Source organism: Trichechus manatus, unplaced genomic scaffold (genome assembly GCF_000243295.1).
Source record: "Trichechus manatus latirostris isolate Lorelei unplaced genomic scaffold, TriManLat1.0 scaffold00288, whole genome shotgun sequence".
Classification (NCBI taxonomy): Eukaryota; Metazoa; Chordata; class Mammalia; order Sirenia; family Trichechidae; genus Trichechus; species Trichechus manatus.
Genome location: NW_004444224.1, coordinates 188,628 through 209,632, shown reverse-complemented (window position 1 = coordinate 209,632; position 21,005 = coordinate 188,628). Strand labels below are relative to the sequence as shown.

The 21,005-nt window shown below is 49.6% G+C and overlaps 3 protein-coding genes across 3 annotated transcripts; 2 read left to right on the top strand and 1 right to left on the bottom strand.

Moving 5' to 3' along the window:
• The first annotated feature begins 1,786 nt into the window (after positions 1-1,786).
• On the top strand, positions 1,787-11,253 carry NDUFS2 (NADH:ubiquinone oxidoreductase core subunit S2). The gene is made up of 14 exons (XM_004390168.2): positions 1,787-2,113; positions 2,928-3,034; positions 5,698-5,888; positions 7,535-7,655; positions 7,889-8,001; positions 8,270-8,344; positions 8,534-8,611; positions 8,722-8,807; positions 9,085-9,204; positions 9,664-9,793; positions 10,076-10,171; positions 10,348-10,431; positions 10,572-10,629; positions 10,995-11,253. Exons 1-14 carry the CDS (start codon positions 2,019-2,021, stop codon positions 11,030-11,032), a joined length of 1,392 nt encoding a protein of 463 aa, XP_004390225.1. The 5' UTR covers positions 1,787-2,018; the 3' UTR covers positions 11,033-11,253.
• Positions 11,254-11,813: 560 nt separating this feature from the next.
• Positions 11,814-15,372, top strand: FCER1G (Fc epsilon receptor Ig). Its single transcript, XM_004390210.2, has 5 exons — positions 11,814-11,953; positions 13,941-14,032; positions 14,354-14,386; positions 14,811-14,831; positions 14,993-15,372. The coding sequence occupies exons 1-5, from the start codon at positions 11,905-11,907 to the stop codon at positions 15,053-15,055; spliced, it is 258 nt and encodes an 85-aa protein (XP_004390267.1). The 5' UTR covers positions 11,814-11,904; the 3' UTR covers positions 15,056-15,372.
• Positions 15,373-18,239: 2,867 nt separating this feature from the next.
• Positions 18,240-19,250, bottom strand: APOA2 (apolipoprotein A2). Its single transcript, XM_004390167.2, has 3 exons — positions 19,199-19,250; positions 18,787-18,919; positions 18,240-18,406 (listed from the first exon to the last, which is right to left on the bottom strand). Exons 1-3 carry the CDS (start codon positions 19,248-19,250, stop codon positions 18,289-18,291), a joined length of 303 nt encoding a protein of 100 aa, XP_004390224.1. The 3' UTR covers positions 18,240-18,288.
• Positions 19,251-21,005: the final 1,755 nt, after the last annotated feature.

Here is a 21,005-nt window from a genome sequence, read left to right as displayed (position 1 = left end):
TCCTCTCCCCTCCCTTCCTGCTCAGGTCACTAACACCTGCCCTGGTGCCCATCACTTCTTGTGCCACCCTCCACCCCCTGGCCCTGAGACCCACCAAACACCCTGACCCTGGTCCTGAGTTGAGGGCGCTGGGGCTGGAGGAGTTAGACACGAGATGGGAGACAAGCAGAGGCAGGGGCAAGAGGAGCTATCCCCAGAGGGCTCTTATGGCCCCTTCCCACCCCATCTGAGATGAGGACAAAGGGGGTGACTAAGTGACTAAGCAGTGAGAAACAAAGGGCCTTAGAGTCACAGCAGCAGTGTATGTGTGGGTATTAGCAGCAGGGAGAAGGCACAAAAGATGCAGTGTCTCAGGAAGCCCCCAGGAGCCCTCACCCCAGTCCCAGCTCAAGCTGTCCCCAGGGCTAAGCAGCCCAGAATCTGTCCTGACTTCTCCCGGGCTGGACTAGGGCAAAAAAAATGCAATCCCTCAACCCTCCACCCCCACCCCCATCACATTTACTATGTCCCAAGCACAGAGGGAGAGAAAGCCCATGGGAAAGGTGGGGAATAAGGGGGCTAAGGGGGCTGAATCTCCACCCTGGCTCTGTGGGGGCTGCCCCGTCTACCCCAGGTTCTGGTCAGTTCCCGCAGCCAGGGTTCTGGCCCCACCCTTTGGTCTGGTTCCCATTCCCAGGCAAGAAGTCTGGCTTTCCCCTCTTTCTTTGCAGCTAATAATTCCGTTTCCGCCACTCCCCTGGTCTGTCTGTCCCACCCTTCTGCGCTGCTGGTGGGCTGTGTCCCAGGAACCCTGTCTGGGGGAGATCTAGGGAAGGCCTCTTTCCAGGATCAGGGTGGGAAGAGATGTAAAAACTCAACGGGTGGCCCAGCTGGAGCTGAGCTTGGAGGGCAGAGGGAGAGAAAAGGAACTGGCCTCCAAGGCTGGAAAGCTCTTTGTCTCTTCCATACAAAACTGGGATCAGATGCCTGGTGCTACCACATTTCTGTGCTGTTGGCCATTGCCCAGGACGGAGGCAGGGTCAGAAAGAGGTGAGGGAAGACACTGACCCAGGCTGGAAGGTGGGTGTGAGGCATCTCTAAGGGTGCTTCCTGGGTCTGTGATTCTGTAGGCTCAGGGAGCCTGACAGATAACAGGGTCACCCATAGGGGACCTCCCCTCTTTCTGGGGAGAGGTGGCTCCCCAACAGCCCTGCAGGCAGTTGGCCTTGGTGCTCTATTCTTATTCTGTTTTGGTTTGGCGGGAGCGCTCAGACCTACCTAGCCCCACTTGGGCCCCCTTTCCCTAACCTGATTCAGGACATCTGGAAGTTCAAAGGGTGTGGCTTTCCCGGATTGGAACCTCTTGGATTCAAGGGTGGAGAGGTAATTGTGAAAGCCTGGGGTTAACCCCGAAGGGCAGGGGCTAGGCTTGCTAACCTAAAGGATGACGAGTTGAACCTATTCAGCGATGCCAGCAAAGAAAAGCCTGGCGAACCGCTTCCGTAAAGATTGCAGCCAAGAAAACTTCTATGGAGCACATGTGGTCGCCATAAGTCGGGCGGACTCCAAGACAGCTAGCAACAACCCCAGATGGGCAGGGCTCAGGCGCTGCTGGAGAGCATAACTAAAGCAAAGAGCCAGTCAAGGCAGAAGGGAGCAGGGAAGGAACCCCGGAGCGAGTGTGCGCCCGGGACGCGGCGAAGGACGGCTTCTAAGGTACTCGCAGGCGGGCTCGGCAAGAAGAGCCCTAAGCGGGTTGTTGCCCCTGGCAGGAGTGGCAAGTTTCGCTGGCTCACGCCTTGACAAGCCAGCCAGTAGCGACGGGAAGAACTGTCCTTAGTAAAGATGACGGCAGTCACAGCTATTTAAGCGAAAGTGAAGCAGACACAGAACCCGGATGTTGTCAGATTCGCGGTCGGCGACACCGCCAGCTTTCAAAAGGGCGGCTCCATTGTGCCAATAGGCGAGAAGCCTACAAGGAGGCTCGCAGAAGCCACTTCCGCCCGGTTCTCCTTCCCGCTGTCTGCAGCGGGAATAAGATGGCGGCGCTGAGGGCTCTCTGCAGCCTCCGGGGCATCGCGGCCCAGGTGCTTCTTCCCGGGGCTAGGGTTCGACTGCCGATTCAGCCCAGCAGGTGAGACCGAGGACGGCGCTCGTCGCGGTTTCCCCAAGGCTAGGGTTTCTCTAGTCTGGGACACTCCATAGGCCCTGTGACCCCCCAGGAAAGAATGACCCAGATCTGTGACTTCGCGCCCAAGCCTCAAGACTCGGAATCCAGGATGCAGTGGCGCCCACTCTGGCTGAGAGAGGGAAGAGGGTCTTGAGCTTGTTTTGCCAGGGGTGAGATCAGTGGGATAGGAGACCCTGCCCGTCAACATTAGTGGTAGTGTCCCGTCCTTATGCCCTGCTGTCCCTCCCAACCCCCATCACGAGGGGCAGGGTGCTCCTGGTGAAAAGTCTCCTTACAGACTGGGATGCTGTGGGAGAAGAGGAAAGGGCGCATAAAGGAGTAAAAGGAGCAACGCAAACTAGGATCCCTGGTTGGCCCCAATGCACCTCACTGGGTCATGCCTGAGCAACCTAATGCTCAGCCAAGGAGCCAGAATGCTTACGTGCTCCTGCTTCTTAGTCTTTGGTTGACCTGGAATAAGCACTTTCTAGCATTCATGTTCTCCAGGTTGGGAATATGAATATGAAAGAGCTAGGATCCCCGACCTTGCATGCACAGGGCTGATGGGTGAAGCGATTCCAGAAATAAGTTGTTAGTAGAAACGGAACCCCTAGCGTTCCAGCTTGTTTACCAGTAGGGTTACATTACTGTGTGTCAGTGACTTGGGGCATTGAAGGATCCAAGACATCCTTCCATGGGCCCACTGGAGAGTCAATGGGAACAGAGAAACAAAGTATCTTTTAGGCTGTTTGTCTAGGATCTGTCTTTAACTCCCCAGAGGTGCTCGGCAGTGGCAGCCAGATGTGGAATGGGCAGAGCAGTTTGGGGGAGCCATCATGTACCCCACCAAGGAAACAGCCCACTGGAAGCCTCCACCTTGGAATGGTGAGTGCGTAGAGCTGCCGTCCCAACCCACACCCATCCCTGCCCTAAGCAGATTTTTAAGTGTCTTTGGGCTCTTGTCATTTTAGGTTGCTGCTCTGTGTTTTAGGCAAGTTTTAGCCCCCATCTTTTGTTTCTTTCACCATCCAAATCAGCAAATACAGTAGTGTTAATAATAATTGGTGTTTGCCAGGTAGAGAAGGAAAGGAAGGGCATTCCAAGCAGAAAAGAAAGGATAAGTTCCAGCCAATACCTGTAAACCCCTACCAAATTTGAATCTTCAGCTTCATTTTTTCCCCCAGAAGTTCGGTACCACGCTTTCAACTCCCTCTCTGGACACAGTGGTCTCCCACTGCTGCCCGAATGAAACCTGCCTAAATACAAACCATTTTTTCCTTTATCAAAACTAGCTCTTTTGACTTTTTTATTTTGATTTTCATTAGCACTGTCCTTCTCCTAATCCTGCAGGACTGAAACTTTTTAGTCATCCTTGGGTCTTTTCTCTCTTTTATCCTCTGTGTCCATTGTCCAATAAGTGATCAAGCCATCCATGTCGAGTCTTTCATACAGTTTCACATCTGGTCGTCTCTCCCTTCAATTCACATGGCTGTCGTCTAGTTCAGATTCATCTTGTATTAGACCTTAATTATTTTAGGAGCCTCTTCACTGGGTTCCTGACACTGATCTGTCCCCTGTCCAGCTGTCCTATACAGTATCATTGCCTTCATCTTCCCCAAATGGCGTTTTATCCTGTCATTCATTCTCATGCTCAGAAACGGTCAAAGACATTTCTAGTTACCTTTCAATAGCTTAACAGTAATGGTAGCTTAGTGCTTACCACTGTGTGCTGAGTGTCGTTGGATGCGTTATTTCACTTCATCCTTACTACACCCAGTGAAAGTGGTACTAGTCTTATTCTAATTTGGGGAAAATTAGGGTGCAAGGAGGAGTCCCTCGGTGGCTCAAACAGTTAAGTGCTCGACTGCTATTCAAAAGGTTGGCAGTTTGAACTCTCCTAGAGACACCTCGGAAGACAGGCCTGGTGATCTGCTTCCGTAGGGTCACAGCCTTGAAAATCCTTTGGAGCAGTTCTACTCTGCACACATGGGGTCACCATGAGTCAGAATCTACTAGGTGGTAGCTAGTTCTACTCTGCACATACGGCATTGCCGTGAGTCAGAATCTGCTAGACAGCAGCTAACAACGACAGTGTGGTGCAAGGAGATTAAAGCTTGCTCAAGGACACACAGGCGGTTTTGAACTCAGACCTGTCGGACTCTAAAACCCCTGGTGAAGAATTTTGGTGGAGAAGATAGGTTCTGGTTTCAAATCTCATTTGAAATACATTTACCAGTGAATGAGTACCTACTTCACTGCATCGTCGTCAGGATTAAATGAGGTGAAACGTAAACCACTTAGCATAGTACCTGGCACGTGGTAAGTTCTTCATAAATATTAACAGTAATTAATGATATAGATAATTTAACCACTACTTCCTCCTGTCTCCCAACACCAGCCTTCTGCCCCTTGATCTGGCCTGATGGGAGTTCCACAGATATTTACTTCCTTGTTTCTAAGATACGGTGTGTGTTGATTCCACAGCTTGGAATGCCTTTTCTTCCTGCATCCTATCTGAATCATTCCCTGTACCTAAGAACCAGCGCAGCTCCAACCTCCATGAATCCTCACAATATTCATTCCTTCCTTTAAATACTTAATGGCTAAGCCACTTACTTAAAAAAACATACAAACAAACCTGTTGGTGTTGAGCTGATTCCCACTCAGAGTAGAACTGCCCCCCATATGGTTTCCAAGGAGGGCCTAGTGGAATCGAACTGCCGACCTTTTGGTTAGCAGCTATAGTTCTTAACCACTACGCCACCAGGGTTTGCAAGCCACTTACTTGGTAGCTTATAAATTTGGCCTGGGTTACTAGTTTTTCACAAGTACTTATTTCCCCAATTAAACTGGAAGCTTCTTGAGGGTAGAAACTATCATTTACTAGTAGTAAGCATTAAGTATACTCACTAGCTCTGTGATCCTGGGCAAGTCATTTAGCCTGTCTGACCTCAGAATCTCCAATAAAGCGGGAAAATAATAGTACCTACTACTCATATAAGGAGCCCTGGTGGCACAGTGGTTAAGCATTCGACTGCTAACCGAAAAGTTGGCGGTTCGAACCCACCGGTTGCTCCGCGGGAGAGAGATGTGGCAGCCTGTTTCTGTAAAGATTTCAGCCTTGGAAACCCTATGGAACAGTTCTACTCTATCATATAGGGTTGCTATGAGCTGGAATCGACTTGATGGCAACAGGTTTGGTTGTTTTTTTTTAACTACTCATGATTGTTATGAGGGTTAATTAAAATCAGTAAAGTGCTTGGCACGTAGTAAGGGCTGTATAAGTGTTCTGTATTGCTGTTATTAAAAACGTATTCTGAGAGACATGGAAAGAGTGAGGTTTACCATCCCTCCCATGAGAGAGCTTAGGTCTCCCTTCCCTTTTGCCCATCTAATGAGCTTATTATTTTGGAGATTGTGAAAATAGAATTAACAAGATATTGAATCGTTAAATGGAAGATCTGTAGGGAGATGCTAACTCCTTACTGTCTCTTGGGGGATTTCCAAGAGAATTACTATTTAGCTCCGAACTATTTCCCACTTCTCAGATGTGGACCCTCCAAAGGACACAATGGTGTCGAACGTGACCCTGAACTTTGGGCCTCAGCACCCAGCAGCCCATGGAGTCCTGCGCCTAGTGATGGAATTGAGTGGGGAGATGGTTCGGAAATGTGACCCTCACATCGGGCTGCTGCACCGAGGCACTGAGAAGCTCATTGAATACAAGACCTATCTGCAGGTGTGGAGGCAAACTGGGGCCTGGTGACAGGATCCTGGCATGCTTTATCCTGAGACTTTGCCGGGTTGCTGTTCCCAGAACCCCAGGGGACGGGGATGTTGAGGGGAGCAGCCTGTTGAGGTCACTGGGGCAGTCTTTATTGGGAGGATGCTAGAGAAGGGGTGGCAGGGGATGCTGAGTCATCTGGATTTGGTTTATCCCACGGTATTGCTTTGGAGCTGGGGCTACACTCCCAGCTTTTCTCTGGCTGACGTTTGGCTGATCACTTTATCCTTACTTTACTGCCTTAGTTTCTCTGCTCTTGTACTAGTGCGTCAGATCTGGAGTCCCCGGAGAAAGGGAAGGAGGAGAGAGACGTCAGCGCTGTAGGATTAACAGCTGATTCTTGTGTCTTCTTACTGTCTAAGTTTGTTTTCGAAGCACTTAATGAGTCAGAGTGACTGGGAAGGGGTTCATGACTGAGTTTGCCAATTTTAGGAGAACTGGGTGACCCAAATGGTGTGGGTCAGACTTGAAGGAGTTGGATCTGGGTTAAGAATCTGAAATTTTTTCTTTCTTTTGTGAAGAAGTCAGTCCTGATACAGAGGATCGTGAGGTTAGGATTTAGTCACTAGACTAGGATTTTGTCACAGTGACTAGAATGTGATTCCCCTACAGAGCCCAGGCAATGATGGTCCCCGGTCCCAGAGTCCACAGAGTTACGCCCTGTAGCATTAGCCCACGTCAGAATGACATCAGGACAAGAACAGGCTGTCCCAAAGAGGAGTATCTTAGCTCCACCTCCTTCCTGGAAGCCGAAGCTGGTTTAGCAGAGAGCTAGGATTTTTTTTTTTTGGTATTTTGGGGAATAACCCGTCATTCCCAATCACTCCTTCCAGAAACAAACACCATCCTTCCCAGTGCTCTGTGTTCCCTAAATCCCTTACTCCCCAAGATTCCTAAGACCGATTCCCTTTCCCTTTGTCCTGCGATAGCTCAATTTTAAGAGACGTAAGAGAAAAGAAGGAGACTTGGAAGTCTGAGGTCCTGTTCTTTGGCAGAGGAGTCATCTGGGTCAGAGGATTATTGGCACTGGTGTCCTAGAGCCAGCTCATAGTGCCTTGTGAGAGCCGATTGTTACGTTTGTGGGAATTTTGTGAGTGGGTTGTTAAACATAGCCGTTACTCAAATTTAAATTACCTAAACTCATAATTTAATACATTATATTAAAAACAAGGGTACGAAGTACTTGAAAGTCGTCACTTTTAAATTGTACTGCATTTTACTGTGCTGTGCTCTTGAGGTATTTATCTGTATGGTGGAAATACTACATAACGGTGTGCTACTGCACATCTCTTCCCAGCATTCAGTTATGTAATGTTGGTAGCTTAAAACTGGCCATGGTGGGAGTATTTTCACCATGGGAATTGGCAAACATGACAAATATCGGGAGTTTTCCTCCTCCTTTGGGGAGCTGGTTATGAAACATTGACTTGCATAATACTGCTGGTTTGGGGGATGTTTCGTCTTGTCTTGCTACGGCTTCTGAAGTTGGCAAGGCTTATACAGCACCAACCCCTGATGCCCACTGAGAGCAAGGCTTCCGGCAGCCAGACCGGGGCCTCCTGAGTCTGTTAGATGTCACCGAGATCCCTCCCTCTTCCCAGGCCCTTCCATACTTTGACCGGCTAGACTATGTGTCCATGATGTGTAACGAACAGGCCTATTCACTGGCTGTGGAGAAGTTGCTCAACATCCAGCCTCCACCGCGGGCACAGTGGATCCGAGGTATGTCCCCTCCCCTTCTTCCTGCGGCCCATTGTGAGCACAGCGCAGTGCTCACCCCATCTTAGGAGCGTTGAACTCAAGTATACTAGAATCTCTGCTGAACTCACAGTCACCCTCCATTTGCCTACTAGAACCAACCCCTTGGTATCATGGCTGATGTCTGTGGGTTTTCTAAGAACTTCCCTGTCAGCTCCTATACCCTTTTGTTCACTTTTGCTTTCCCTTCTCCTCAGTGCTCTTTGGGGAAATCACACGCATTTTGAATCACATCATGGCTGTGACCACACATGCCCTGGACATTGGGGCCATGACTCCTTTCTTCTGGATGTTTGAAGAAAGAGAGAAGGTATGAGAGAGAGTAAGGGATAGGAATGGGAAAGGAAGTACAGGAAGTAGAGACGATATGAAGGAGACACAGGTTAAAAGAGAGAGAACATGGGAAGGACATTTGTGGGGAGAAGGTATAGAGTATAACTCGGGTTATATTCTTAGGAACTCTGTATCAGGAGGGGTTGCCTGTCCATGGCAAGGTAGGGGATGGGGGAGTAGACCACAGTGTTGTTGGACTTAGGGGCCTGGGACCTTGTCACTAATTCCCAGTGTGTCCTATCAAGATGTTTGAGTTCTACGAGCGAGTGTCTGGAGCGCGAATGCATGCTGCTTACATCCGGCCAGGCGGAGTGCACCAGGTGAGCAGCCTCCCAGCCTCCCTGAACTTTCAGTCCATGCCTGTGTTTTCTGTGGCCACTTGAGGGCAGCACTGGTTGGTGGAATCTCAAAGGCTGGTTGTTCCCGCTAGCTCTGAGAGAGGAGACTCAGCTGGCTCTGTTTGGTTGAATCTCTGCTGTACTTATAGTCACCGTCCATTTGGCTTCTAGGACCTGCCTCTTGGGCTTATGGATGACATCTATGAGTTTTCTAAGAACTTCTCTCTTCGGATTGATGAGGTGGAGGAGGTAAGATAGGAGTCACTGGGAAAAATCTGTTTTTTTGTCCCCACTTGTAAAGAAATATGGAAGTATCCTGATATGAAGAGTATTAACACACCACTTTTCTTCACCAACAGATGCTGACCAACAATAGGATCTGGAAAAATCGGACAGTCGATATTGGGGTCGTAACATTAGAGGATGCACTCAACTATGGTTTCAGGTGTGAGGAATGAGACCCCTCTCCTGGAGTCCTGTCGTCCAGGATGTCTAGTTCTGACCCCCCTCTTTAGGGTTGGGACTATAGTTGAGGGGAAGGGTTGGGGAGTTCCAGCCTAATATTTTGGCTTCAGGTATATGTGGCACCCTCCTGGTCATGCTCTTCATTTTTATCCCACACTCTGCATGTGGGAGAGGGAAAAGGGGGGACTGAAGAGGAGAGTGTATCTCCTTTCTTGGTTTGTGGAATGTGGCCCTTTCTCCCATTATGCTCTCGACAGTGGGGTGATGCTCCGGGGCTCAGGTATCCAGTGGGACCTGCGGAAGACTCAGCCCTATGATGTTTATGACCAGGTGGAGTTTGATGTTCCTATTGGCTCTCGAGGGGACTGCTATGATAGGTAAGGCCCAAATGGTTTTCCAGCTCACTGTCCAGCTAGTTTTCCCTGCCTCACTTTTCTCTTTGCCCACTTTCTTCTCTGCTCTACCTCCCAATATCTATGGGAGTTGCTTATATATATTAAACTGGGTTGCTTTTCAAAGCACCTTCACATATGTGACATCTTTATTTTGCTCTTACATTATCCCTATGTTTTTTTTTTTGTTTAAGAGGGTATTTAAAGAGGGAAATACCGCAGGGCATGGTCTGAGAAAATGAGAGGATTTGGGGAAGGACTCAATAGTGGAATCAGAAGACTTACCTGGGTGGCCAAGCCAAGCAGAGATGCTGTACTGAGGAGAAGAGAATGAGAAAAGTTTACCTAACTCTTTTTCGGGTTGGCCAAAGGGCACCCTTCCCTGCCCTTTGATATCTGATCCTCTGACCTTCTCTTGTTCTGTGTCTGTCTCACCTACTTCAGGTACCTGTGTCGGGTGGAGGAGATGCGTCAGTCCCTTCGAATCATCTTACAGTGTTTAAATAAGATGCCTCCCGGGGAGATCAAGGTTGATGATGCCAAAGTGTCCCCTCCTAAGCGGGCAGAGATGAAGGTTGGTTGCGGAGAGAGGGAAAGTGGGTCTTGGAAGGAGGCCAACAGCCAGAGAGGCATAGCCTTGGATTAGGCCCAGCTGTTCAGTTTTCCTTTTTCAAAGAACCAACTCTGTAAGATTCTTAACCTCTACTAGCTCTCCTCCCTTATTCGCTATCTTTTCTGCTCACTGACTTACGTGTGGGTTTTTAGTCTCCCTAGATAATATTTTCTGTGCTGGGGAAAGGCCCAGGAGATAGAGTCTGTATCTGACTTATTGATGCTCCCTTTTCCTCCTCTCCAGACATCTATGGAATCACTGATTCATCACTTTAAGCTGTATACTGAGGGCTACCAAGTTCCTCCAGGCACCACATACACTGCCATTGAGGCTCCTAAGGTGAGGAGAGAGGGAGAGGGAAAAGATAGTATGTGGAGTGGGCGACTGGGAATAGGTGTTCCAATAAATGATTCTTTGTCAGTGAGAGAGGACATGAGGGTGGACAGAGAGATTTTGTTGGCAGAGAAAAGTGTTCTTCCTGTTAATGGAGGCAGCCAATCTTCTTCCTCGGACAGGGCGAGTTCGGCGTATACCTGGTATCTGATGGCAGCAGCCGCCCTTACCGATGCAAAATCAAGGCTCCTGGTTTTGCCCACTTGGTAAGAAGCAATCCCAATGATTCTACCTCCAGTGAATGGATCCAGTAATTCGTTGACCTTGGTTAGATTTTTATGAGCTCTCCTTCCTTCCCCTACCCTGCAAGTCTTGCTTAACACTGTTGCTATCTCAATCTCCCCAGGCTGGTTTGGACAAGATGTCTAAGGGACACATGTTGGCGGACGTCGTTGCCATCTTAGGTACAAGGCCCATTGTTCAGGAGAGGTGTCCTGGACGAGGGGGTTGGGGACTTCCGTTGGGGACAGAAGCAAGCCCTCCCTGTTTGGCATACACTGTGGGCATGGGGGAAACCCTGGTGGCGTAGCGGTTAAGAGCTACAGCTGCTAACCAAGAGGTCAGCAGTTCGAATCCACTAGGCGCTCATTGGAAACCATATAGGGCAGTTCTCCTCTGTCCTGTAGGGTCTCTATGAGTCAGAATCGACTCGACGGCAATGGGTTTGGTTTTGGTTTTGGTATGGGTATGGGCTCAAGTCCTCCTAGGCACAGGCATGGGTTCTGAATCCTTGGTAATGCCACTTTTTCTCCAACCCCTGACCTCCTAGGTACCCAAGATATTGTATTTGGAGAAGTGGATCGGTGAGCAGGGGAACAACATTTGATCTCCCCCACCTATCAGCTTCCTATCAGCTTCCTCAGCGACGTTTGTCATCATTGGAAATGGGTGTGTGTTTGTGTGTGTGTGTATGTGTGTGTGTGTGTGTGTGTGTACACGTACGTGTACACTTAGCTGTCAGGCTTTCTGTGTGTGTACTAGAAAAGGAAAAAGTGATAATAAATTAGCCGCTTTGCGGCCCCTATGCCCAAACTTCTGGTATATCTTTCTCAGAATCTTAATTATCTTTCACTTTGATGGGAAGTTTAAGAGTGTCTGTTAACCCTCCATTTCTCTATTAGACTTACTTCTTACCAATTTTTCCTGCTTATCCCAACCCCCTTCTCTGACTTGTATGCCTTCTACTTCTCCATCTCCCATTTCCTCTTTTCTTCTTAGCCTTCCTCTGTCCAGATCCTCTTGTTGTCTACACAAATTGGTAAAGTATGTAAATCAAGATGAGATAAAAGTTCTGGGTGGGAGGAAAAGGTCTATAGTAGGGTCTTAGGCAATCCTGAGGGGCAATTTATCACAGATACATCTCTGAACAGGGGTGGAGTGAAATATGGCAGATGTAGACAGTCTTTCACAAGCACGAGAGTCACTTCTTTCCACAGATTAAGACCCTTGATCAATGAAGGTCTGAGGCTTAAACGACCGGATCTCCCAGCTCCCCTAGTTGGCCCTTCCGGAGCCGCCCGGTCTCTTACTGCAGGAAGGGGAAGGGGCCAAAGCATGGGGGAAGGCGTGGCAGGAAGGGGGGAACTCTGTGGTCAGGGAACTGCTCGCTGAGCACGTACAGCTGCGCACTGCTGTCAGAGCGTCCGATCCGCAGCTCGGCCCCCAGCCCGCTGCCCAGGATGATTTCAGCAGTGGTCTTGCTCTTACTCCTTTTGGTTGGACAAGCAGGTGAGAAGGTTTAGTGAGGGACAGGGAGCTGGGCTCCAGGGTGGGAGTCCAGGGCATGTGTTCAAGGGCTGAGGCAGACAGAACGGAAGACTGCTAGTGGGTAGACAGGCACAGGGCTGAGGTGGATACAGAGACCCAGAGGCTGGTCCTGTCCAGCTGCACCCGGGGCACTAGAGTCTCATAATTCCCTCCTTTCTTGTCCATCTTTGTCATAGCTCTTCTTGTCTTCTTCCTACCCCATTCCAGTCTTACTTTTCTCTCTTAAGGATCGATGTACTCCTGAGGCTTCAGTTTGGCCAGGGAGGTGGGTGGTTGTGTGACATAAGATCTGGTGGGGGCAATGCTCCATTTCCCGCAATCAGCGTCTTCACATAGGATACTTTCGGTCCTGTCCATTGGGAGCTGATCGCTAGCTGGTTAAATAGTAAAGAGATGCCTTTAAGAAGGTAGGGTCCTGTCCTTGTGCTTGGGAGTGAGGCAAGGATGGTCAAGAAAAACCTGCCATGGTTGTTGCTTCTGTGGGTGTTCGTAACACCATTCTGTCAGTATGCTGACATGACAGTGGGCAGCACAAAATGACCTTTAGAAACCTTGATATCAGATGAGAAACGGGCAGAAAGGGGAAAGTCCCAGTGGCCTTAAGGCTCCGGTCACTCTATTTAAGAACTCTCACTTCTTGCTATCTGGGTAGTCTATACTGAAAGTGTGTGTGCGTGTGTGCGTCTTTGTGTTTTGATGGGGATGGTGGCAGCTGGGTCCTGCAGAGGAGAGAGTTCGCAAACTTCAGGCAAACTGGGGAAATTGAAAGAGCGTGACGAGGAGGAGCTCCACCAGCCAAGCTAGGAAGGCAGAAAGATTAAGTTGGCTACTAGTTTGCTGCAATGGGATGAGGAGGGAGCGAGGGCAATGAGGCATAATGGAAAAAGCACACGCTTTGGAGCCAGAAAACCTGGATTTGAGTTCCAGCTCTGCCACTTAATTCTGTCACCCTGGATGAGTTACTTAACTTTTCCGGGCCTTGGTTTCGTCACCCATAAAATGGCGATGACGATGTTTTCCTCAGGGTAGTTTCGAGATTTATGCACTATCGTGTGAAAAGAGTGTCGTAGACTAAAAAGTCCTCCACTGATATCAATTACATGCGCAACTGCCCTTCTGCTAGGGGCCTGGAGCAACCTCTGGAGTCCAGAGCCTATTTCATTTTTTTAATTACACGAAAATTCCCCTCTCAGAGGCCCAGAGTGAGTAAGTGAGTGACAGAGCAGAGTAGCGGGAGATGGAATCCACAGAGCTTGTGGTCATTTCCTTGAGCTGCGTTAAGACACTCCCCCAGCCTTGTCCCAAGCCTCTGGTATCTCTAAGACCTAGGAGAGCAGACCTCTTGTTTTTACATATTTAAGTGTCTTGTGGGAAGGCACAAAGCGTTGCAGCTCAGGCTACAAGATGACCACCAATAACAGGGTAAATTGCCCTCTCTCCCTTCCCCAGTGCACATCCTTCCTGTCCAGCCCTCAGCCACAGGTCACAGGACTTAGCAGAGACACTCCGGTGGTTTCAGTGCTGCAATATGTCACCGCCTCCCTCACACTCTACCCCTCTGGGCTGAGGTTTTGGGTCTCAGCCCAGTGAGCGCAGATGGGTCCCTTGAGGGGGGTGAAGTGCTCAATGGTGTGTGAGGAACCCACAGTACTAAAAAGTGAGGATTGAGAGCTAAGGGGGAAGTCCTCAACTCTTAGTGCATATAAGTTCCGTCACAGCAGAACCCTTCACACTTCTGAGACTGCGCTGAAGTGGGGAGAAGGGGGCTGATGGGGGGTGGGGGGTGGGGGGGCAAGAGAATAGGAGTCCAAGGGGGAAGGCAGTTTCTTCCCTCGGAGGACTCCCCTCCAGACCCTGTCCTCCCTCCCAGAGCCCTTTCCCTTCTCTCCTCCGAGCACCAGATCCTCCCTGATGCCCCTGACCCCATGGGCATCCTCTATCCCCTCAGAGGCCCTGGGAGAGCCTCAGCTCTGCTATGTCCTGGACGCGATCCTATTTTTGTACGGCATCGTTCTCACTCTGCTCTACTGTCGACTCAAGGTAAGGCTGGCCAGACTGGGGTGAGGGCTGGAAGGAGAAGTGGGAGGATGGTGGCGGTATGGATTCCAGTAGCAGAAATAAAAGAGTTCCCCCATGGTGCAGTGGTTAACAGATAGGCTGCTAACCAAAAGGTAGGCAGTTTAAATCCACTAGCTGCTCCTTGGAAACCCTATGGGGCAGTCCTATCCTGTCCTATAGGGGCACTGTGAGTCCAAATCGACTCAGCAGAGGGTTTGTTTTTTTTGGTTTCCCATGAAGTTTGGAGGGAAGGAGGATGGGTCACTCACTTCCCCTTTACTGATTACCTCTCCCCTACTCCAGATCCAGATGCGAAAGGCAGTAGCCAGCTATGAGGTATGGATTCTCCCACCCCTGGATGTCAATTGTTTTTCAGACTTTCAGCCCTTTTGGGACTCTAGCCTCGGGGTCTGAGGCCTCTGGACCTCCTAGAGGGCATACATGTCAGGTGGCCCCCTCCCACCTCACCCTACCCCACCTCACCCTACCCCACTCTACCTCCTAGCGGAGCCACAGGGAAGAATCAAGGGTAGGATGACAATAAGTATCGGAGAGAGTTCTATGTTGTGTGTCTGTGTGTGTTTGTAGCCATATAGGCAAATATGTATTCATTCATGTGTCAGGGCATCTGTGTGTGTGCCCTCTAGCTCAAGGGGGCTAGCCACCTCTGGCCAGATACCTCCCTGGGTGGGGTTGAAGGTGCTGGAGGGCCCTGAAGGAGGTGTGAGTCTCTAATGCCTTGTCCCCTTTGCCTCCACAGAAGTCAGATGCCATTTACACGGTGAGTGAATCTGCCTCCCACCACCACCACCCCCAGTTTCAGCAAGTCAGCAGAAAAGGGTGGAATTTTGAGTGACCTTTGGAAGGGGTGGAGTCTGTGGGGATGGGTGGGGCTCTAGGATGGGCTCAAACTTCTGATCATCTTCTGACCCCCACCTCCAGGGCCTGAGCACCCGGAACCAGGAGACGTATGCGACCCTGAAGCACGAGAAACCACAACAGTAGCTTTAAAATGGATACCCTTGGTGACATTCTTCTTCTGCCCTAGTCCTCCTCCCATCATATGTGGTTGGCATCCACATATGCTCCCCTCCCTTGCAGTGAATGCCACCTGACTCCACTCCTGTAATGACACTTGCCCCTCATTAATATTCACCAATGGAACCTCCTGCCTGTCAAAGACTTATGTTCAAATGCTATTCATTAACATCCTAGTCTAGCCCCCTTGCCCTAATCTTCTCTTCCTCCCCATCCTCTTTTACGGAGCAATGTCATGAGAGTTCCTCCAATAAAGCCAGCACAGTCTGGATTCTATTCATTCATTCATTTACCATATATTTATTTAGCCTCTACCAAGCACTAGGCTGGACACTGAAGATACAGGTTTGTTTGTTGGTTGGTTGGTTTTTATTGTGGTAAAATATATTTCACAAAAAATTTGCTGTTTTAACCTGAAGTACAGCAGACTCGGTTCCTGACCTCACAGAGCTCACGGGTTAATGGACTTCTGGGCTATTTTGTTTGAATGAGGGATGAATGTTGACTGTGGCTGGGTGAGGGGCAAGACTCTTGACCTGGTGACCTGGGATGGAGCTGGCACAGGGAGTAACGTGTTGAGAGTCTAGGCATGTTTGGAGATATTAAAAACCAGTTGATTCTGACTCATGGCGACCCCACGTGTGTCAGAGTAGAGCTGTGCTCTATTGGATTTTCAATGGCTGATTTTTCGGAAGTAGATCGACAGGCCTTTCTTTCAAGGAGCCTCTGGGTGGACTTGGACCTCCAACCTTTTGGTTAGCACCTGAGTGTGTTAATTATTTGCACCACCCAGGTTTGTTTTTGAAGACATTAGATAACCTAAGAAATGATTTATGCACCCCAGCTTGGCCTTCTGTGTCTGGCAATTAAACCAAGGTTGGGTTGTGGGGGAGTCTGGCTGCATTCCCCAAGTAGTCACCAAACCATATTAGTCTGGGTTTCAGGGAGCAGTATGAGGACAGCTCACAACGTACATGCGTAGGGGAATTAGCACAGATGAAAAACCAAACGCACAGGAGAGATGGTGGGACTAGGGCTGTCTGAAGTTCCTAATGGAAGCTTTTATGGGAACAGTGATTTTTTTCAGCAGACTCTGGGGCATGAGGGGCCTTAGAGGGTCAGACAGAGATAGGGCTGGGTGAGGCAAAGGGGAACAAGTCCGATACAGATGGGAGGTCAATTCCCTTGAGCACCTGGGCAGGTTGTCAAGGAATCCCTCTGGTCAGTTCCTGTCCTGTTTCCAGCTCTGCTAGGAGGCAAGATGCCCTGGAAGTATCTGAACCCCATCAGATGCTGCCAGTCCTGCCTCTGACCCAGCAGCCCTGTCAGAATGGGTCTAGCGTCTCCAAGCTTACCCCTGCCAAGCCCCAGTGCTGGCCTATACTTTGTACTGCCTAGTGACTTACACTTGCAATTTGTTTCCCGGCTCATTGTACTGTTTGATCATCCCACTAACCCTGTGAGGATATTCAGGCTCTATGAAGTTAATTAAGCTGCCCAAGGTTACCTTGTAAGTGACAGAGCTGGGATTCAGACTGATACCTCTTTGTCCCCAGATATTTTGCCAGATGAGAAAAAAATATATAGATATTAGGAAAGAGAAGAAGAGGGAAGTAATCACAAGTGATGAGAGCCTGGAAAACCAGATTGAGGAGGTTGATCAGTATAGGGAGGTTAATTGGAGCCATCTCCAGTGCATGGGGGAAAAGTGATTTCAGATGAGATATGAGAAATGAGCCAAAGTAGGGAAGCCACTGGTTTTTTTTTTTTTTCCTTCCTTATTTATTTACTTATTTTTATTGTGCTTTAGATGAAGGTTTACAGAACAAATAGTTTCTCATTAAACAGTTAGTATACATATTGTTTTATGACGATGGTTTAGAACCCCACATGTCAACACTGTCCCTTCTCAACCTTGGCTTCCCTATTACCAGCTTTCCTATCCCTTCCTGCCTTCTAGTCCTTGTCCCTGGACTGCTGTGCCCCATTAGTCTCGTTTTGTTTTATGGAGCTGTCGAATCTTTGGCTGAACGATGAACCTCGGGAGTGACTTCATTACTAAGCTAAAAGGGTGTCCGGGGGCCATACTATTGGGGTTTCTCCAGTCTCTGTCAGGCCAGTAAGTCTGGTCTTTTTTTGTGAGTTATAATTTTGTTCCATATTTTTCTCCAGCTCTGTCCAGGACCGTCTGTTGTGATCCCAGTCACAGCAGTCAGTGGTGTTAGCTGGGAACCATCTAGTTGTAGGGAAGCAACTGTTTTAAAGGTAAAGTGGGAACAAACCTCAACTGGGAAATGCTTCATTTTCCCTTGCCCCACATTTTGAGATTGTGACCCTCCCCACATCAATCCAGTCTGGTTTCCATTCCATTTGGATTTAATTGAGCTCTGAGAGTTTCTCTAGTCCCATGTATCTACCAAGTTGGGTACGTGTCAGGCCTCTAAATGACCACTGATGGCTACTAGTTCTAGGCCAGTTCTATGGAAAAACACCTAGATAATAGTGGGGGAGGGGTTTGGAATGGGTCTTCATCAGACAGGGGGTCTAGCTGAGAGGTTTTAAATGGAGGAATGAGGGTACATTTTGGGAGAGGGGTAAACCCTGGTCTTTTCTTTCACTGTGGGGGTGGGGGGGAGTGCAGTGTTCCTCTGGCTCAGAAGGGAAGGGAGGATCTTGGGTGACATCTGTGGGTTCATTTCTTGGAAGTTGTCTCTTCATAAAAAGAAGAAGAGGAAATTCTGAGGGATGCTGTCATTTCCTGTGACCCTTAGGAGTCTAGGGATTCAGTTTATGACCCCTTCATTTCTTTCATGGTTCCACATTCAGCGCGAAGCTCTTTAGTGCTCCCTGACAGAAGCCATTCCCAGGCCTGTAGGGAGACTTCTTGGGTTTGGAAAAGAATGAAGGATCACAGGCATCCTCACTCTGTCATTTCTACCATCTGTCTCTTTAACCCTCTCTCTACCACCCCCACACCAGAGTCCCTCTTCTTTTAGAATCAGAATCAGATTTCTCTTGGTCCTTCCTCCTACTCCTCCCCCACTTCTCCTACCTCCCCCCATCCCTAAAACACACCAGGCTCACAGCTTGATTCTTCAGTATTTATTGTAGAAAACGGGTGAGTAGAGTGAGGGGCTCTAGGCCTGGCTGGTGAGTGTTTTAGGGGCCAGATGAGGATGAAAGACAAAGGTCTGGACACCTCACTTGGCAGCAGGCTGTGTTTTGAGATCCATGAATTTGTTGAAGAAGTTAAGCAGATCTGTTCCTGCCTTCTTGACCAGGGGTGTCAGCTGCTCCTGTGTCTTCTCAAAGTAAGCCCTGGATATGTGAGGGACTAGAGGTTAGTGTGAGGGACCCTAGGTACAGGAGGGGCCTTGTTGGTGGGAGGTCAGTGCAGACTGACCCAGGTCCCCAAACCCTAGTGACTGGTCCATCCTGGCATGGCAAAGCCCCCAGGAGGAGAAGAAAACCTTCCAAAGGGCAGAGGAATAGATGCTAGAGATAGAAGTTCAAGTCCCCATTCCTGCTGCCCCTATCTGTCCACAAGGCTAGTAGGATCTGGGGGTCATGAAAGGCATTTTCTCTCCTATTTATGCCTAATCTTTCCCAACCCCCACTTCTGAGCTCAGTCCTCCCTGGGACCTCCCATCTTCCCCTCTTTCTCTCTGTGGCCCCTGAACCCTTTCCCTGGGACTCACTTGGCCTGGGCCTGAAGATCTGAAGCCTTGGTCTTCTCTACCAGGTCCTTGCCATACTCGCTCACGGTCTGGAGGTACTGAGAAAACAGGCTCTGCAGAGTTGGCTCCTCCGCCTGTCTCCGAACCAAGGCCCCTGTATACACACACACATTGTTCTCAGTTGGGTCCACAGCAACTGAGTCCTGGCCTCCTGCCACACCCTCTGCCAATACCCAGTCCTAGCTCTCAGCCCTTTCCCCAAACAGATGTCTAGCTCTAGGTCTCTGGATGGGCTTTCTGGGCTTTAGAGAGGGAATAATCTTCCCTTTGAGCCTGGAGTTGCCAGACCTGGGCATAGTAGCGTGGATAGATGGGTAACTAGGACCATCAGCACTGTCTCCTCCGTGGGCCCCCCTCTCCATATCATACCCACCTTCAAGGCTGCAGATGGTGAGGAGCAGCACAGTCATTGCAAGCAGCTTCATGGTGGCAGCAGTGGGGAAGGCGGCCTGGGAACAGGATGAGAGGCACTGAAGCCCAATGGTCTTCAGCACCTCCCCAGGGATCTCCCTACCTAGGTCCCCACTTCAACCTAGTTCCTTCCCTTTCCGCAATTAAAACCCAGCCCTCTTTGGATACTGCCCACACTCCTGCTCCCTCACCCTATGTAGTCAGCGTCTGTGCCTGGCCTGGCTGTGGAGGCAGTGGATATATACCTGTCTGCTTCCCCACCCTGTCAGGTGACAGGGACTGTGGAGGGGCCCAGTGGGGCAGGGGCCATGTTGGAGTAAACAAGTTGGAGAAGTGGGGGAGGAGAGAACAAACACACATGGGGACTCACGGTGATGAGGTGAGAGCCGGGGGTATAGGCCTTAGCAGAGGCCAAGAGGGTGAACTGCAGGCCTAGCTAGGATTCATTTCTGGGGGGTCTAGGCTAGCAGTCCTTGGCTTTGAATGCAGCAGGAAGCAAGACTCCTAGTTCTTTCTTTGGAAAGCCCAAACATATTAAGCCCTCAGCCCTTGGTATCTTTATTCCATCATGGGTAGATTTCATCTCTCCAACACTACCCCTCTCCCCTGGAACTTGGCAGGGTGGTATTGAGGAAAGAGGAGAAAGAAGAGGGGAGCTGTAATCAGGGGTAGGGGTAGGGGTGAGGAGGATGGGGCTTAGGGGATGGGGGTTAGGGTCAGAGGGCAGATGTGATTGACTCTGTTCCCTTTCAGAGTTAATGTGTAATGAGACAGGGGGAGAAAACACAAGAGCTCAGAATGACTCTCCTGGGTGCTGATCAATGAACTCACTCTACCCCCCATAAAATAAATTCAGAAAGCAGCCCCTTGTCCTCCCCCTCTCAACTGTTGGCTCTGGCAGGGGGAAAAAAAAAGGTGAATGATAGATTTCTGCCAGGCTAAAGGCTGAAGGTCCTTGGCCATTTGATCACCTTATCAGTTCTAGGTAGTGGTCAGCCAATATTGAGTCAGCAGGGGCAATAGCATCCCTCTGGCCAAGGCCCTGGCCCTTGTTCCGGCTCTGATTGTGAGGGAGGGCAGAGGTACGATCCCCAGGCCCAAAGCATTTGGGCAAAATCAGCTAAATAGATATTAAAAGCATTTGTATCTTTCACACTTTTGCCCTCAAAGCCTACTCCTTGAGAGATGGGGGTGGAGATGTGGGGGCTAGTGAGGGAGGTAGTGACCAAAGCCCAAGGAATCTTCCTCCATTCTCAATTATTCTCCTGTGGAGTGCTTAGTGTGTGAGAGTCACCCCACTGATTTTTTCCCTGGCAATGGGGTGGAGGCATCTGAGGACCTAACTCTGTATTCCTGGATTTTATTTGCCAGCTCTGCCGAGGGGTTCATCAGGGAAAGAAGAGTTAACTACAGGGGCAGCTGTTTCAGGGAATTGTTCTCTTAGTATTAAGGCCGTAGCACCTGCTCCTCTCACACCCATCCCCATTCCACCAAGAGGGCAAGATGGTGAACTTTGAGAGATCTACACCTCAAAGGATGTGTGTGTCTACATCTTAGGGAGAGCTGTTCGTGTGAGTAGTACTCATTTGGAGGTGTACTGTGGAGGGCTGTCAGGAGAACTCTCCAGGTATTCTCTATGCGGAAGAGAGGGAGGTATGAACCAGGATTTGAAAGAAGTCTTCACAATTGTTCCCACCACCACCCTTCACAAGACTACAAGAGTCCAGACTTCACAGCTTCAGTTTTCTCAGGGGTTGAGAGGGAGCTTC

Excerpts from the sequence above, each read along its gene's own strand:
- FCER1G (XM_004390210.2), top strand. The coding sequence starts at position 11,905 with ATGATTTCAGCAGTGGTCTTGCTCTTACTCCTTTTGGTTGGACAAGCA. Across the intron at positions 14,387-14,810 it reads AGGCAGTAGCCAGCTATGAG|AAGTCAGATGCCATTTACAC; the intron begins GTATGGATTCTC and ends TTGCCTCCACAG. Across the intron at positions 14,832-14,992 it reads AGTCAGATGCCATTTACACG|GGCCTGAGCACCCGGAACCA; the intron begins GTGAGTGAATCT and ends CCCCACCTCCAG.
- APOA2 (XM_004390167.2), bottom strand. The coding sequence starts at position 19,250 with ATGAAGCTGCTTGCAATGACTGTGCTGCTCCTCACCATCTGCAGCCTT. Across the intron at positions 18,920-19,198 it reads CACCATCTGCAGCCTTGAAG|GGGCCTTGGTTCGGAGACAG; the intron begins GTGGGTATGATA and ends GTGTGTATACAG. Across the intron at positions 18,407-18,786 it reads GATCTTCAGGCCCAGGCCAA|GGCTTACTTTGAGAAGACAC; the intron begins GTGAGTCCCAGG and ends TCACATATCCAG.
- NDUFS2 (XM_004390168.2), top strand. The coding sequence starts at position 2,019 with ATGGCGGCGCTGAGGGCTCTCTGCAGCCTCCGGGGCATCGCGGCCCAG. Across the intron at positions 8,002-8,269 it reads TGTTTGAAGAAAGAGAGAAG|ATGTTTGAGTTCTACGAGCG; the intron begins GTATGAGAGAGA and ends TGTCCTATCAAG. Across the intron at positions 10,172-10,347 it reads CTGCCATTGAGGCTCCTAAG|GGCGAGTTCGGCGTATACCT; the intron begins GTGAGGAGAGAG and ends TTCCTCGGACAG.